The sequence below is a fragment of the Ursus maritimus genome, unplaced genomic scaffold (genome assembly GCF_017311325.1).
Source record: "Ursus maritimus isolate PB19 unplaced genomic scaffold, ASM1731132v1 scaffold_17, whole genome shotgun sequence".
Taxonomy (NCBI): domain Eukaryota; kingdom Metazoa; phylum Chordata; class Mammalia; order Carnivora; family Ursidae; genus Ursus; species Ursus maritimus.
In genome coordinates this window covers 2,480,647-2,494,462 of record NW_024424119.1, presented here as the reverse complement: position 1 = coordinate 2,494,462, position 13,816 = coordinate 2,480,647, and the positions used below count along the sequence as shown (strand labels likewise).

General features: G+C 35.6%; 1 protein-coding gene across 1 annotated transcript in view; it reads left to right on the top strand.

Annotated features, from left to right (window-relative positions):
- PTPRD (protein tyrosine phosphatase receptor type D) overlaps window positions 1–13,816 on the top strand; it is a 301,900-nt gene that overhangs the window by 212,537 nt on the left and 75,547 nt on the right. Inside the window, exon 27 of the mRNA XM_040632317.1 lies at window positions 13,449–13,572. Within this exon, the coding sequence (XP_040488251.1) occupies window positions 13,449–13,572 (124 nt within the window). The remainder of the gene's footprint in view (window positions 1–13,448; window positions 13,573–13,816) is intronic.

Sequence of the window (13,816 nt, the reverse complement as noted above, 5' to 3'; positions counted from 1 at the left end):
TAAATAAATAAATAAATAAATAAATAAAATCTTAAGAAAAGACGGGGGAGGAGTGGGGAGCCAAGGGCTGGAATTTAGGACTTTTCACTAGGACTGACTGTAGCCAGCTCAACATTTATACTGAGGTGGCAAGCACACTGGAGAGCACAACGTGGCAATCCCTGACTTGAAAGAACTTTAATTCAGTGCAGGAAATGAGACAACAGAAACAAATATGAGACAAATGTAGGAAGTGCTATGGGCATTCCTCATTACTCCGAAAATTTGATGGATTATTTCAAAAAGAACTCCAGTGAGTCTTTCAAGTTTCAATGTTCAGAAACACCTATGTGTTTGGATTACAGTTACTGTTCTACTTTTGTCTTTGTGCACATGAACTGACAATTGCGAGCTTTCTGTTGTATTTTGTTTCATGCCTACTGTGTCCCCTTAGTATAAATATGCCTCTTTCACTGGTAACCTACATTTTGAGCATGTAGCTGTCTCTCTGACAATAGTGAACAGAATACTTGAGACCAGGCTGGTAATACAGGATGACAACTGCCATAATTTTGTTATGTTCAGATTCAGTAAACTATAGTTATGTGGTGAAGCAATTCAGCTCTTTGCTAATGACAGGTTTATTGAAGGCAAGCTTTCAGAAGGATTGTACTAGAAATCCTATTAAAGTGCCATCCATTAAACCATTACGATAGTCATTAAAACTGTTAGTGCAGACTTGTTATTCATGAGTTATTGGTCTCTCACCATTCTCAGTGGTTTCTGTCAATACTACTCTACCCTTTGCTCCATTGTGGCTATTCAGTTCCAAGAAATGAATGCATATCAGCTTTCTCTCTTTTCCTGCAAAATTTGTGTGGGTGGGAGTGAGGGTAGGAGAGGGGGTATGGTTGGGAGGGTGGAAATAAGAGAGATTGAAATCCCTGTCCTAATCATTCCCGATTATATAAGGTAAAGATTATACTTAAGATCCCACTCTTTTTATTTTGATAAGAAGCATGTTAAAATCTAACCATATAGAAAATTACAGCTTGGCTTTCATTTTCAAAAAAAAAAAAAATTGGAAGTGGAAAGTACTATGGGATTAATGTATCATTAAACCAAACTGACAGAGACATCTGGTCTTTAATCTATTTTCCTTTCTGTTCACAGTTTTGAAATAAGGAATTGAACTTTATGAAAGTAATTTTAAAGTTGTAATTTAATATCAGTGCATTAGAATGTGTAGTAGTTAAGAGCTCAGACTCCAAGTCAGAGATGTCTGGACTCACATCCCAGTTTCACAGCTTTATGGACTACCATCATGATTTGTGGAAAGTGTCTTAACTCTTCTACTCCTCAGTTTATTTGTAGTACGGAGATAAGAGTATCTACCTAAATTTGTTTTAAGGATCACTGTACATGAGACTCAGTGCATAATGATGATGCACTCATCATTCTCATCATCATTATCATCGAAATCAGAAGTAATTTAACCTGATTACTTCTCAGTACCATTCTTTGATGAGGTTAGAGGGAGACAACCTCATTTAACGTTGGCTCTTTCAGTATTTTTCCTGGTCATAAATCTACACTGAGCTTTGTCTCTGGATAGCCAGAGAAGCCAGTTGCAAACCTTGACGTGGATTTCACAAAATATCCTCCAGAGCATTGAATCCTATAGTCTGCATCCTCTGCATCTAACATGACAGGGAGTCAAATGTACAGTTGGGAAGTGACCTGTAGTTCCCATTTGCCCTCATTTTTAGAAAGTAGTACAATGTTCACAAATTGAAAAATTAAAGAACACAGATAACAAGTATAAAATATTAAAATAATTATTATCAAAAGGTAAACTGAGGGGCACCTGACTGGCTCAGTCAGTAGAGCATGCAACTCTTGGTCTTGGGGTTGTAAAAGTTTGAGCCCCATTGGGTGTAGAGATTACTTAAAAAAATAAAATCTTAAAAAAAAGATAAACTGAGCCATATTAAACATTTTAAGAGTTTATTTGAGCAAAAATTGATTTAAATTGGGCAGCACCAAACCAGACGTGTTTAGGAGCTCTCTACCAACAGGAGCCAGGGCAAAAACTCATATAAAGTGAGTGTGGAAGCAAAGAAGGGAAATTATTGATTTAATCAATTTAAATTGTTCTAAATTAATTTAACATTATCAATCTCTGCATCTCAGAGATAAGTGCTGGTAGCATGGATATATAATCTAGGTTTATGTATGAGTGTGTATATATGTTCATATATGTATCTATAAATATCTATATATATAATATAGTATATATATTAAAATATAGGTCTATGTTTTAGTAATGCCATTTTAATTTCTTTTTTAACAGTAAAAGTGGATGTCTTTATGTCAGTAGATACACAGTTTCAATAGCTTCATAGGTTTTTCATATCCCAAGTCATTTAACCAGTCTCCTATAATAATAAGGTTATTTCCTTTTGTTCCCCGCGCTACTGTCATGGTTCTATAGTGGTTGCTCTATACATTTGTCCGGGAGAGAGACATGTCTTTCACTTTTCAAGGCCTTTAGGCAGAATTTAGTGCCTGACAGAATGACCAAAGTCTAATCCTAGGAGATGATGAATTTGAAGAAGGTGCATGGTGGGATGAAGGTGAGTCAGATGGGGAAGGTGAAGAGATAACAGGCCAGGCCTCCAGACCATGAAAGTACCTTGATATGGTCACTTTACTCAGGGCCTGATCCTTACCTTTGTAAACTTGAGAGGCAGGTGGGTCCCAAACACCTCACTTTCATTAGGTGTGTGATGACAATGGCCATGTCTGTCAAGCTGTGATGACTGGATGCTATCATCTCTCTGAGAGGATCAGGTAATCATGGTCATCCTCCTTTCTGATTCTCCATTTTCTGTGTGTTTATGAGTTACTTTGTCTCGTCTTGACTGACCTAGCTTTTCTTTAGATATGTTAATGCAGGCATATTTTTAAAAGATACATTAATATATATTCTAATACTTTAGAACATATTATACTTGAAGACATGTTTGATGATTGAATTGTGTAATAGTCAAGCAACAGAATAAGTCTATGGTTCCATTTCCAGAACGTTAAAAAAAAAGGAAAGAAATTATGGCATAATTCTACCTAATATTTCAATAATAATTTTAAAATATAAAATGTTAGACACAAGATTAAAGATTTTATCTGTAGAATTATCAGTGTATAAAATCAGTTCCTTAACTTTGCTCTTTTCCTCCACAACTGAACATACATCCAACCAGCTTTTGCACCACCACATTCTTTCTAGCCTCCACCCTGCCCCAGAAAAAAGGAAAAAAAAAAAATTCAAACAGGCTAAATTGCTAGTTTTGTAGAGAATAGGGTAAATGTGTGTTAAGAGTCAAATGCTCTGTCTCTTCTTTTCTCTCTCTTCTGTGTGGCTCCATAGAAAAGTTGAACAAGGTGAATCCATGTGTCAGGCCAACCACCTTGTCACATTCTGGCTTTATTTCATCCTTACAGCAGCAGAGTAGATAAATGGAGACAGGTGTTGTTCTGCAGAAATTGCTGTCTTTACTTTTCCCCACCCACCTGTCCATGTGGTAGTTTGTAAGTGAGCTTAGTATCTGTCTGTCTCTTGCTCTCTTTCTACATTTACACGCTCACTTAGCTCTGATGATTATGTGACTGTATCATGAAGCTCACCTAAAACCCAGGATATAGATATGGATACAAGGAAGTTACAGGCTACTCTAACCTTATAATTTATTGCCCATATTGGGACACTTTGAAAGATGGTGCTTTGATAATGAAACTGGGACAAAGGCGTAACCTGGGATATAAGCTCCCCCCCAACTTAAACCTTATGCCAAAGCTGAATCCTGGGCTGTCTATCCTTCCATCTGTTCAGGACCCTCCCATTCTCCCCACAAAGGCCAACAAGTGGCCTTGAGTCCTCTGAGGAGCACATTTGTTAAAACAAACACCCCTCCCCCCCAAATGAAGGAAAAACCCACTGTATTAAAATGGTTAACTGTATGCACACATAGGTTGTACGTCCAGAAAATTTGGTAATATAGTGTACAGGATTATTTCCTGGCAAGCAGTCCCTATGTGATACTTCAGAATAGTGAGTGGGTATACAAAAGTTGGAAGGCTATTAGATCTGTTCACTTAGGAAGAATTTCAAATGTGCCAAAGTCCAAGATGGCTCTTACCATGAATCAGGTTACAGGCAAGTATGAGCCTGGAAGTCATTCTGACTATTTAAAAAGACTTTATATATCTGTGATCTATTCCAATATATGTTTACTTAATAGTCACATGTTCAGCAGGGAAACTTATTTAACTATTTCTAAGGCTCTGGGGTAAAAGTCACTGCTGCCATATATCCTGCCTATAATGCATTTCAGTCACTCATCCTATATATACATGTTTTAAATCAACTATATGCTAAACACTGAGTATACTGCATCAGATGAATTATAACGCCTGTAGTGATATCCTCAAGTGATTCCATTTTTTTTCCAAAGGTCAAGTATATAAAATTATCAAAGTCCACATATTCTTCTAATATATTTTATCTCGAATAGTCTAATTTTACATTATAAAGTGAATATACATTTTAACAAAATAAATTAATCTTTTAGTTTAGAAATAAACTCTAAAATTCTAGATTGTGTTAATTTGTTCTAGCCTTTCTCGTTCACTTACCACATGTAACATAGAAGAAAGTAAACATGACAATTTAGGTTGTAAATACTTTCTAAGCTACTTGAACACCATGGGTTTAAGTAGTAATGATCAATCCGTGTCTCTTTAATTCGAAGCCTATATTTAGTACAATATACTGTGTCCTTATCTATAAGGAGTAATGATACTAACAGCAAGGGGTTTTTAGTATGTATATCTACACACATATACATAGTGTATAGGTATCCAAAAGACACACTGTATCCAAAAGACACAGGTAGAAACTCAATGTGTTTCAACCAGATCCTTACACTAAATACATTTGGGGATGGAATGACATAGGGGAATTTTTTTAAGTGATTATTTGGGATTTTCTGTATTCTGTCACAGACTTGCTGGAAGTGTCATGTTTTTTCATTTCCTTTCAGATGTAAAATTTTTATTCTTTGAACAGGAAATAAGATGTGAAAGGCATTGATCGAACATTAATGAATGTTTATTCATATTTCAGTTTGGAAACTCATCTGTTTTTCCCTTCCCATCTGAAAATAAATATGGGAGAGAAAACAAAGTTTAAACAAATTTTTAATTAAATAGCAAGGTAATACTGAAAGCCTACAATACATCTGCATACACTATGTAGAGTAAAATGAGGGAAAGATTAGTGTTTTAAAATTAGGTTAGAAATCTGTAGAGTTGATAAAGAAAATAAAGAAAAATTAATGTTATCACTTAAAATTCAACAGATCAAACACTCATAAAACAAGATGATTTATCTTCCTGATTTTCCTTATATTGTTATTCATAAAATGCTGTTATAATAGAAAGCACAAAACAATTACAAAACTACTCTTAGTTCTTCAATTGTTTTTTTAAATTTTTTAAAAGATTTATTTATTATAGAGAGAGAGCATGGGGGGAGGGGAAGAAGGAGAAACTTAAGCAGACTCCACGCTGAGTGGAGAGCCTTACACGGGGCTCAATCTCATGACCCTGAGATCAGGACCTGAGCTGAAACCAAGAGTCAGATGCTTAACCAGGCACCCCAGTTAGTTTTGCTTTTCAATCTACTTTTACACTGTATTTCTGAATGGTCAGGTCTCAAATGAAATGGAAAACTGAGAAATATACGTGGTTATTTGTGTTCTGTTGGTGGTGGTGGTGGTTTTATCTGCCCCAGAAAAATAGATCAGTTTCCAAACTATATAAATGGACATATTGTTATGTAGCAAACGGGAGGGCAGAAGTGGATTTCTTTGCCTAGATTAACTGGGCAATTGTGTCTATTTTATGCTTCAGTGTCAAAGGAGATCGATCCACTTAGCATCAGGGTGAAAGCAGACATTCCTTGGACACTGAGATTGTCTTAAATCAGGACATTCTCACACAAGTCAGTGGATGGAGGCAGGATAGGAAAACATCCACCATTCTTTCACTGAGAACTTTGCATCAGGTGTTTTACATGTATTATTTTACTTTATAATTTTGGGTCAATACAAATGTAGCAGCATTTACAGAGTGGTGAGGAATTAATGCATCGGTCTTCTTAATTTGGTGCCAGAATCTAGTGCCCTGTTATTCACAGAAAAGAAAGGATGCCACTGTGAATTTATTCAGTTTAATGCTGTGCATAGATTGCAATCAATAGATAATTTTATTTGTTACCTATACACAGTTCTGTTTATAAATACTGTAATTACTTTCTATCAATTCAATCAACTTTATCTCTCTAATCAGAGCAGTTTAATAAAATTTTAATAACATTTTCTTGCCCCAAACTGGAAAATTTTTAATTCTTTTTGCTTTTCCAAATAACATCAGAAATCCTAGTCTGAGAATTATATTTGTAAAAATGATTTTCCATGAAGCTCTAGTCTTTAGGAACATCAACTATAATTCTGTCTATTGCTTTCTTATTATGCACTTTAATTTGATATAGGAGATAAATAATGAAAAACTAAAATATTAGGATGAAAGGTATCACTGCTGTCATTCTTCTAGAACATTGCCTTTGGGAACTAGGAATTTTTCTTTTCTGCATTCAATACTATCTAGGAAAATGTTAAGGCACATTAAAAAGGAGTGTATAATAAAAAACATGGCCTTTTAAATCTTCAGATCTTAAAGTTGTATGTTCTCTTCTGAACTCTCGTTTGAAAAGATCTGTCAAAATAGTTTTTTTCTAGTCACACATAGAAAGTAGTAAAATAGCTTATCTGCATTCTAGAGATCACATAGCATCGTCCTGCTGAATTGAAAAGGAATCTGGTGTTTGTTGTTGTTGTTGTTGTTGCATTATTGTTTTTTTGTCATTTTGAATTTATGGTAAATTAGGACAAAGTTAAATATACTTCTAGGAGTAAATGTAATTCTCAAAGAAAATAAGCTAGCTCATCCTTAGTGCCAAGATATAATTTACAAAAAAAAAAAAAACGTTCATCAACTAGTTGCCTCAAATATTTACTCATCTCATATGGCTGAATGGTTTACGGTGAGTATAGCGTCTCCTTTTTCCTTCTCTACATATCAATTCTAATGTAAATAAATTATTACTTCAGGTACTTCTCCATAAGTATTTGTTATATAATATGTTATAATTGGGATTGCAAATCAAACCACTAGACAACAGATAAGTTGATACAATTTTGTCACTTATTTGAAGGAAAAAGTTAATTGTCTATAAAAATAACTGATTGAAATATTTTAATGCCTTTGCAAGCGTTGTAGACTTATAAATTGTTCATCTTTCCACTTAAAGATGGAGAACTCCCATATGCATTCATTAGTCAACACTGAGAGTCTTGAGAAGTCCCTATTTCAGTCCTTCAGATTCTAATTGTGGCCTAGATCAGAGATGATTTTATAGGAAAAGACTTAGGAAGTTTTGATAACTGATTGGATAAAGGAGAAGAGAGATGAGGGCACCAACCTGACACCGGGAAGAAATTAATAGAAGAAGGGAACAGAGCAGACTGCCAGAGCTAAGCATGGGCAAAGAGAAAGCCAGCACCTGGGACGCAGAGGCTCTGACCCGCAGACTCTGCTGATGATCATACTTTCCACTCCTTCCTCACATTCCACTTCGTAAAGCATCATTGGGTTCAACTGAACGCATGTTCTTCTCTTTGAAGAAAGTGCTCATTATGCCAATTGCAGGCCTTTGCTAATTGTGCAAAATATAGCCCTTCTCAACTACGCAAACGTGGGTCTTTTTCAAATGGATACATATTAATTTACCATTTTCAATCTTGGAGAGAGAGTATGAATGAATGAGAATTTAAAAAGGCTTCATTACAGAAATACAGTCAATGGCAAATTGCTCTTCTAAACCTCAAAAAGGGCTTGGAAGTATGTGGGTGCAAACCACACTAAGGACTAAATGAGCCTACTGATTAGGAACTCTGTGGAGTTCCTATAGTATTTCTCTGGAGGTTAAGGTCATTGAAAGTTCAATTCCCAGTAAAAAGGATGGTTAGTCTGACCCATAGTTTGCCTAGTCAAGTAGCTGGTCTATTCCTTCTTTATAATTAAATTTTTGTTAGATGTTTTAAAACACACAAAAACAGGATATAGCTTTTTTGTGGTTTCTCTTTGATGAGTTTCTAAAGGGAATAGTTTGAGGTTTTTCTCTTGGTGGAGTGAGGAGAAGAGGGACACAGAACAACTAGTATTTGCACATGTGAATCATATTTTTCTTCTTGGTAGAGAAGTTGAAATTTTGCAGAACCATATTGAAAGGACTTTGCTTTAAGTCAGTGACTTCAGCTTTATCCAAAAAGGTCACTCCCTGGTTGCAATTTTACCCAGCGACTGTAATGTGATGTGCAAATTTATGAGCACTCCCATGTTTTGAGTTCAGAAGTATAAATATAAATTAGAAGCACCATAGAGATTTTGTTTCCAAACCTCTTGTTGTGTTTCAAGAAAGTAATGGAAAGACCTACGTAAAACAATCAAGAAATCTTCTAAAACTTGGCCAGAGAAGAAGCATAATGTGGCAGCCAGGCACTCAGACTGGGGTCCAGAATTCCTGGGCCCCCAACAGAGCTTACTAGCTATTTGACCCTGAGAAAGTTATCTTATTTCTCTGCATCTCAGTTTCCTCATTTGGAGAATGGTGATAATAATAGTACTTCTAGGCTCTCTGTGAAGATAAAATTAGTTAATATATGCAAAGCACAAAGAAAACACAATAAATATTATATAAGTGTTACTATAACTATTGGATATAAAATATATTTTAAATCTGGCTTTTTATCAACAATATTGTACAAAATTATAAATCCGTCAGTTATATGTAGCTTGTTTTTCCACTTACCTATTTCTTTCCACTTACCTATTTTAAGACAAAGTTCTAATTGGTTAAAAAAAATTGGAACTTTCAGACCATCAGGTTAAAGACTACACAAATGAAAAGTATTTGTTATTAGCAGCTGTCTACTCAATATTTTACCTTTCTTCTTTAAATTATAGGGAGGGCTTTTTTGGTTTGTTTTGTTTTGTTTTTCGTCGCTGTTCTCAGTAAGGCAAAGCCATTGAGTTGAAGATCTGTTAGTATTAGAATGGGGTTGGAGGGAGAGTGTATCATGTGCCCCTTGTGCAGATAGGGAAGCAAAGCGATATTGTTTGACATCTCTGGAAAGTTTAGGTGCTAAATACTCTTCATCCAGTACGTTAAAGGGCCTTGTTGAAACAAAAGGAGACATGAGGAAGTTAACATTCTTGTTTACGAATTCTGTTGACAATGCAATGTACAAATTCCATACAGCTTATTAAAAAAAAGGTCTATTAATCAAATTTGGGTTGAATATATCTAGCTTGGTTTATTTCCAACTTGTAAACTTTCCTCCAGGGCAGCAACAGAAAACCTGGCCAGGATTCCAGCTCCTGAGGGTAGAATTTGGGATTGAGTTCTGGGAAGGGGGGGATATCTCACCAAAAGTTGTTTGGATAAATAGAGTTGAAAGGATGAGAAGAGATATCTGAGAGTCAGGCTGAAGAAAACCAAATGCCAACAGCAGGAAGAAATTGAATCCACTAGGAACAAGGGTGCTTGTTTCAAATTGTTTAACTTTATGTCTTCCTAGATGCATGGTCATGGTGGGTTGGCCAAAAATATGAGATTAGAGTGGAAATCCACTTCTCCACACCTGCGTTGTTCTAAAATGTTGGCCATTTTGTTCTTCCTTAAGAGCATCTCAGCAAGAGGTACCAGAACACAACTGTACCATCACCCGCGCTAAGAAAAACACAAGACGTCAGTTAAGCATCTGAGTCTTGGTTTCGGCTCAGGTCGTAATCTCAGGGTTGTGAGATTGAGCCCCACGTTGGGCACCGTGCTCAACGGGGCATCTGCTTAGGGTTCTCTGTCCCTACCCCTCCTACTAGTGCACTCTCTCTCTCTCTCTCAAATAAATGAATACATAAATCTTTAAAAAAGGTGTGTTTTGAGAAATAGGGTCTTATTCATCCATGATACCTTTGCCTCATTAACACGGACAATTGAAATTTGATTTTCCTCAACCAGTTTTATCTTTTCTCAGTAGAAAAGGTCATCTTATACTTTACCTACTTTAAGTAGTTGTTATTCCTTACTGAGTTTACTGCTTTCAGCTTTCTGACAAACTCCAAAATAATGACCTATACTGTGTATTGTTAAACGTTCAGACAGACGGATACAGATAGATGAGTATATGTTGCACAAAGACAGTTTAGCATTATTTAATCAATGTTTGTTTGATCCGTGTAAAACGAGTATAAACGTAAGCTGCATCCCATCTGTTTTATTATCCATGTGAAGCCAACCTCATTTCTAAAACTTGATTTCTTATGGAATTGCCCCAGAATGACAGAGGATGATCAGTTGATACCTTTCGGACTGGCGAGATAAAGGATAGCTATGTTTAAGTGTTTCACATGTTGGGCTTCCTCGTTTTTCAGTGGCCTTCAGGATAAGTGGCATCATGGCTTGGTAATTACCAGCTGTTAATCATCAGCTAGACTTTGAAATCACACAGACCTGGGTTTGAGGGTGAATGTATGAGTCTAGCTGTGTGAGCAAATTACTTAACCACCAAATCGCACGGCGCCTGCCACAGAGAAGGCCCTCAGTAAGATTTATTGAATTAATCTTTCTTTACTTCAATTTCCTTGTCTGGAAAATAACAATACATACTTCATAACATTTGTGAAAATTGAACAGGATACTGCATGAACCGCCAGCTATTATAATTATCGTTTTAGTTATAGGTCTTCTTCTCATGGGTCATCCTTTAAGCCTAAACATATTAACACATGTGACATAAAACTGATATTTCCATGACTGGTTTTTAAATGTACGTATCAAATCAAGCATTCAAAAGGCTGGGGATATGTGGCAAGAGCGGAAATGGACATGAGTTAACAGTGTCTGTGTTGAGAGATGCAATTTCATTAGTCTAATTAAATGCATGCCACTTTACACATCTGTGAGTGATCTTAGTCGAAGAACAGAGCCATCAGAGGAAGTAATATCTTCCACCAAAGCACTGTACGTCAGTGAGCCTAGGAGCTTCTTGGGATATCTTAGAGAATAATGTGTAAGTAGCTTATGTACTCAGCGGTGCTCCTCAGTCTGAAGTGCAGTATCACTGGTAGCTGCAATGTCAGGATCACTTTACTCTTAAACCACATGATAATGAATGCTGAAGTGTTAGTTTTAGTGTACTGTACATTGCCGTTTCCATAGTCTGCCCTTTAACTGCAGTGTTACATGCAAGAATTACTCCACGATTTCTCTTTATGAACTCTTCTCAACAACATTTATTCGTCAGTTCAATTTGTTTAAGGAATCTGTTGAACCATAATTTATTGAGCCATCTTTGTAGAGACAAAGATGACTACAGGTGTGTAGGTAGGACTGTGGCTAAGGACTTTAGAATCTAAGCTGTAGTTCGCTCAGGGCCAGTGGAAGTTCTTAAGCAGGAACCTAACCTGTCCAGAGCTGAGCTTCAGAAATACTACCGTGGTATAAAGAGTGCATTAGAGTGAGAGTTCAAAAAGAGAGTTCAGGCAGACATCAGATACTGAAGGATTGGCTTTGGGAGTGGCAGCAAGCTGGTAGATTTGGGACTGATGTAAGATAATTTAAGGTAGGGCTTGCTCACCAAATAAAGCTGCTTTGTGTAGAGAAAGTTCAAGGTTGACTTGAAGGCTTCCACCCAGGGATCTGCATGTTTCAGCTCCCCAAATACTTGGAGTGAAGTACATCCCACAGGGGAGGTGATGAGCTTCTCTGGAAGAACAAACTAGAAAGACCCCGTATAATATTATTCTTTAGACTCTAAAGCATGGATAATTATTTTGCTGAATATTATTCAATGACAGACTAGTTATATGTAGATTGGCATAGGTTAAGAAAAGGAAAGGGTTTTATAATCCTTAGTAAATTAGAGACTGCAATCTATCCTGCTGAGAATTTTAGTATGTTTGGAGGCTATTCATGATGGTTAATAGGTTGACTCTTTACACTTGTGAGTTTTACTATCCCTATTAAACACAAAATATACACATCTTTAATATTGTAACAGCTGTTGGATATGTTTTACTTTCCAATTCTACATACACACATTCAAGCATGATAAATGCCCAGGATCAAAAACAACTGCTAAAAATTCTATTAACATAACATAGTGTCTTTACTTTTTTAAAAGAATTTTACTTGCATACAAACCCAATTTATCATTATTTCTGAAAACTTGACTTTAATCACTTGAAATCATGTTTATGTAATTACTGAACTCATGTTTCCATATACCATAAAATTATGTCTTTAAAAAGTGTCAGTGTCCTATGATCAAAGAAAAGATGTTTTGATTTCCATAACATTGCAGGAAATTAAAAAGTCCCTCAGAGTTTTATAATCAAATCATGAATTCAGTCTGAAAATAATGGTTCTGCTTTAACCATAAAAATGTATATATTATTTTATATCTGTGCAATATTTATTTTAGATTATTGAGTAATGGGTTGAATGAAGGTATCAAGAAAAGTCATTAAAAATCAGAAAAAAGTTTAAAATAAAGAATAAAAAGAAGCAAACTTTGTAAACATAACCATAATAATAAATAGGAAATAAAAAGAAAAGCAAGTAGATTCTGTCTGCATTGGGTCATAAATTGATATTTAAAGATGATTATTAGATTTAAGCAACTTCCCTTCTTTACCATTATTCTTAAGTATTTGAACTGTACAAATAGTGTTGTGACACTGGTCATACGTAGTGTGTTATGAAGAAACAGACACAGTTTTAAGTTGCCATCAAGTTGTAAGTCAGCCTGTAGGTGAAGAAAGAACGGTGAAGCCTGTGTCCAATGAAGCTAGTGAATGACCAGTAAACTTAAAGGGTGAGGTTAGGTCCTGACGGAAAAGAGTAGGAAGAATAATCAAGATAAAATAATATTCACAGAACCAGAAGGAATATTGAACCAGATAACTTGTAAACTACAGGTGCAGAGAAGGAAATGGGAAAGTAAAACAATTTTAAAAACCCTGCCTTTCCAATATTCGCAGAATATCTATATTGATTTTTTTTCCTTTGAATCAATGTTGGTGACTATCACTGTTTTTTACTATGATTAATCATTTCATGTTATGCTGATTATATTAGTGTTCAGCCTCATAGCTAGGGTCATCTTTGATGGTGTGGCTTCAGACTTTTCTTCTTAAATTGTGTTTGTTACTTGTGATAAGTGCCTCTAATCAGTGTTATCAAGTATTGATTTTGTGTGTGTGTGTGTGCTGTTTTTCTTTTAAAGTCAATTGACCCTGGCCAGCAGTTCACATGGGAACATTCAAACTTGGAAGTAAACAAACCAAAGAATAGATATGCAAATGTAATCGCTTATGATCATTCCCGGGTTCTCCTATCAGCAATAGAAGGTAAGGAAATTCAGACATTTATATTTTTATTTTCATGAGTTTAACAGTGTGCATGAAAATATAGGTTTAGCTAGATTTTTCACTATCTGTGGAAATAGTCCATTAAGATTCAGGTATCGCTTGTTATCATATTTTCTTTATCATACAAATATACTATAAATGGGCACACAAAATCCCCAACACCATATAACATAGAAGCATCTCTCATTACCTTCCTGGCTCGACTCTAGGTGAAAGACTTCAT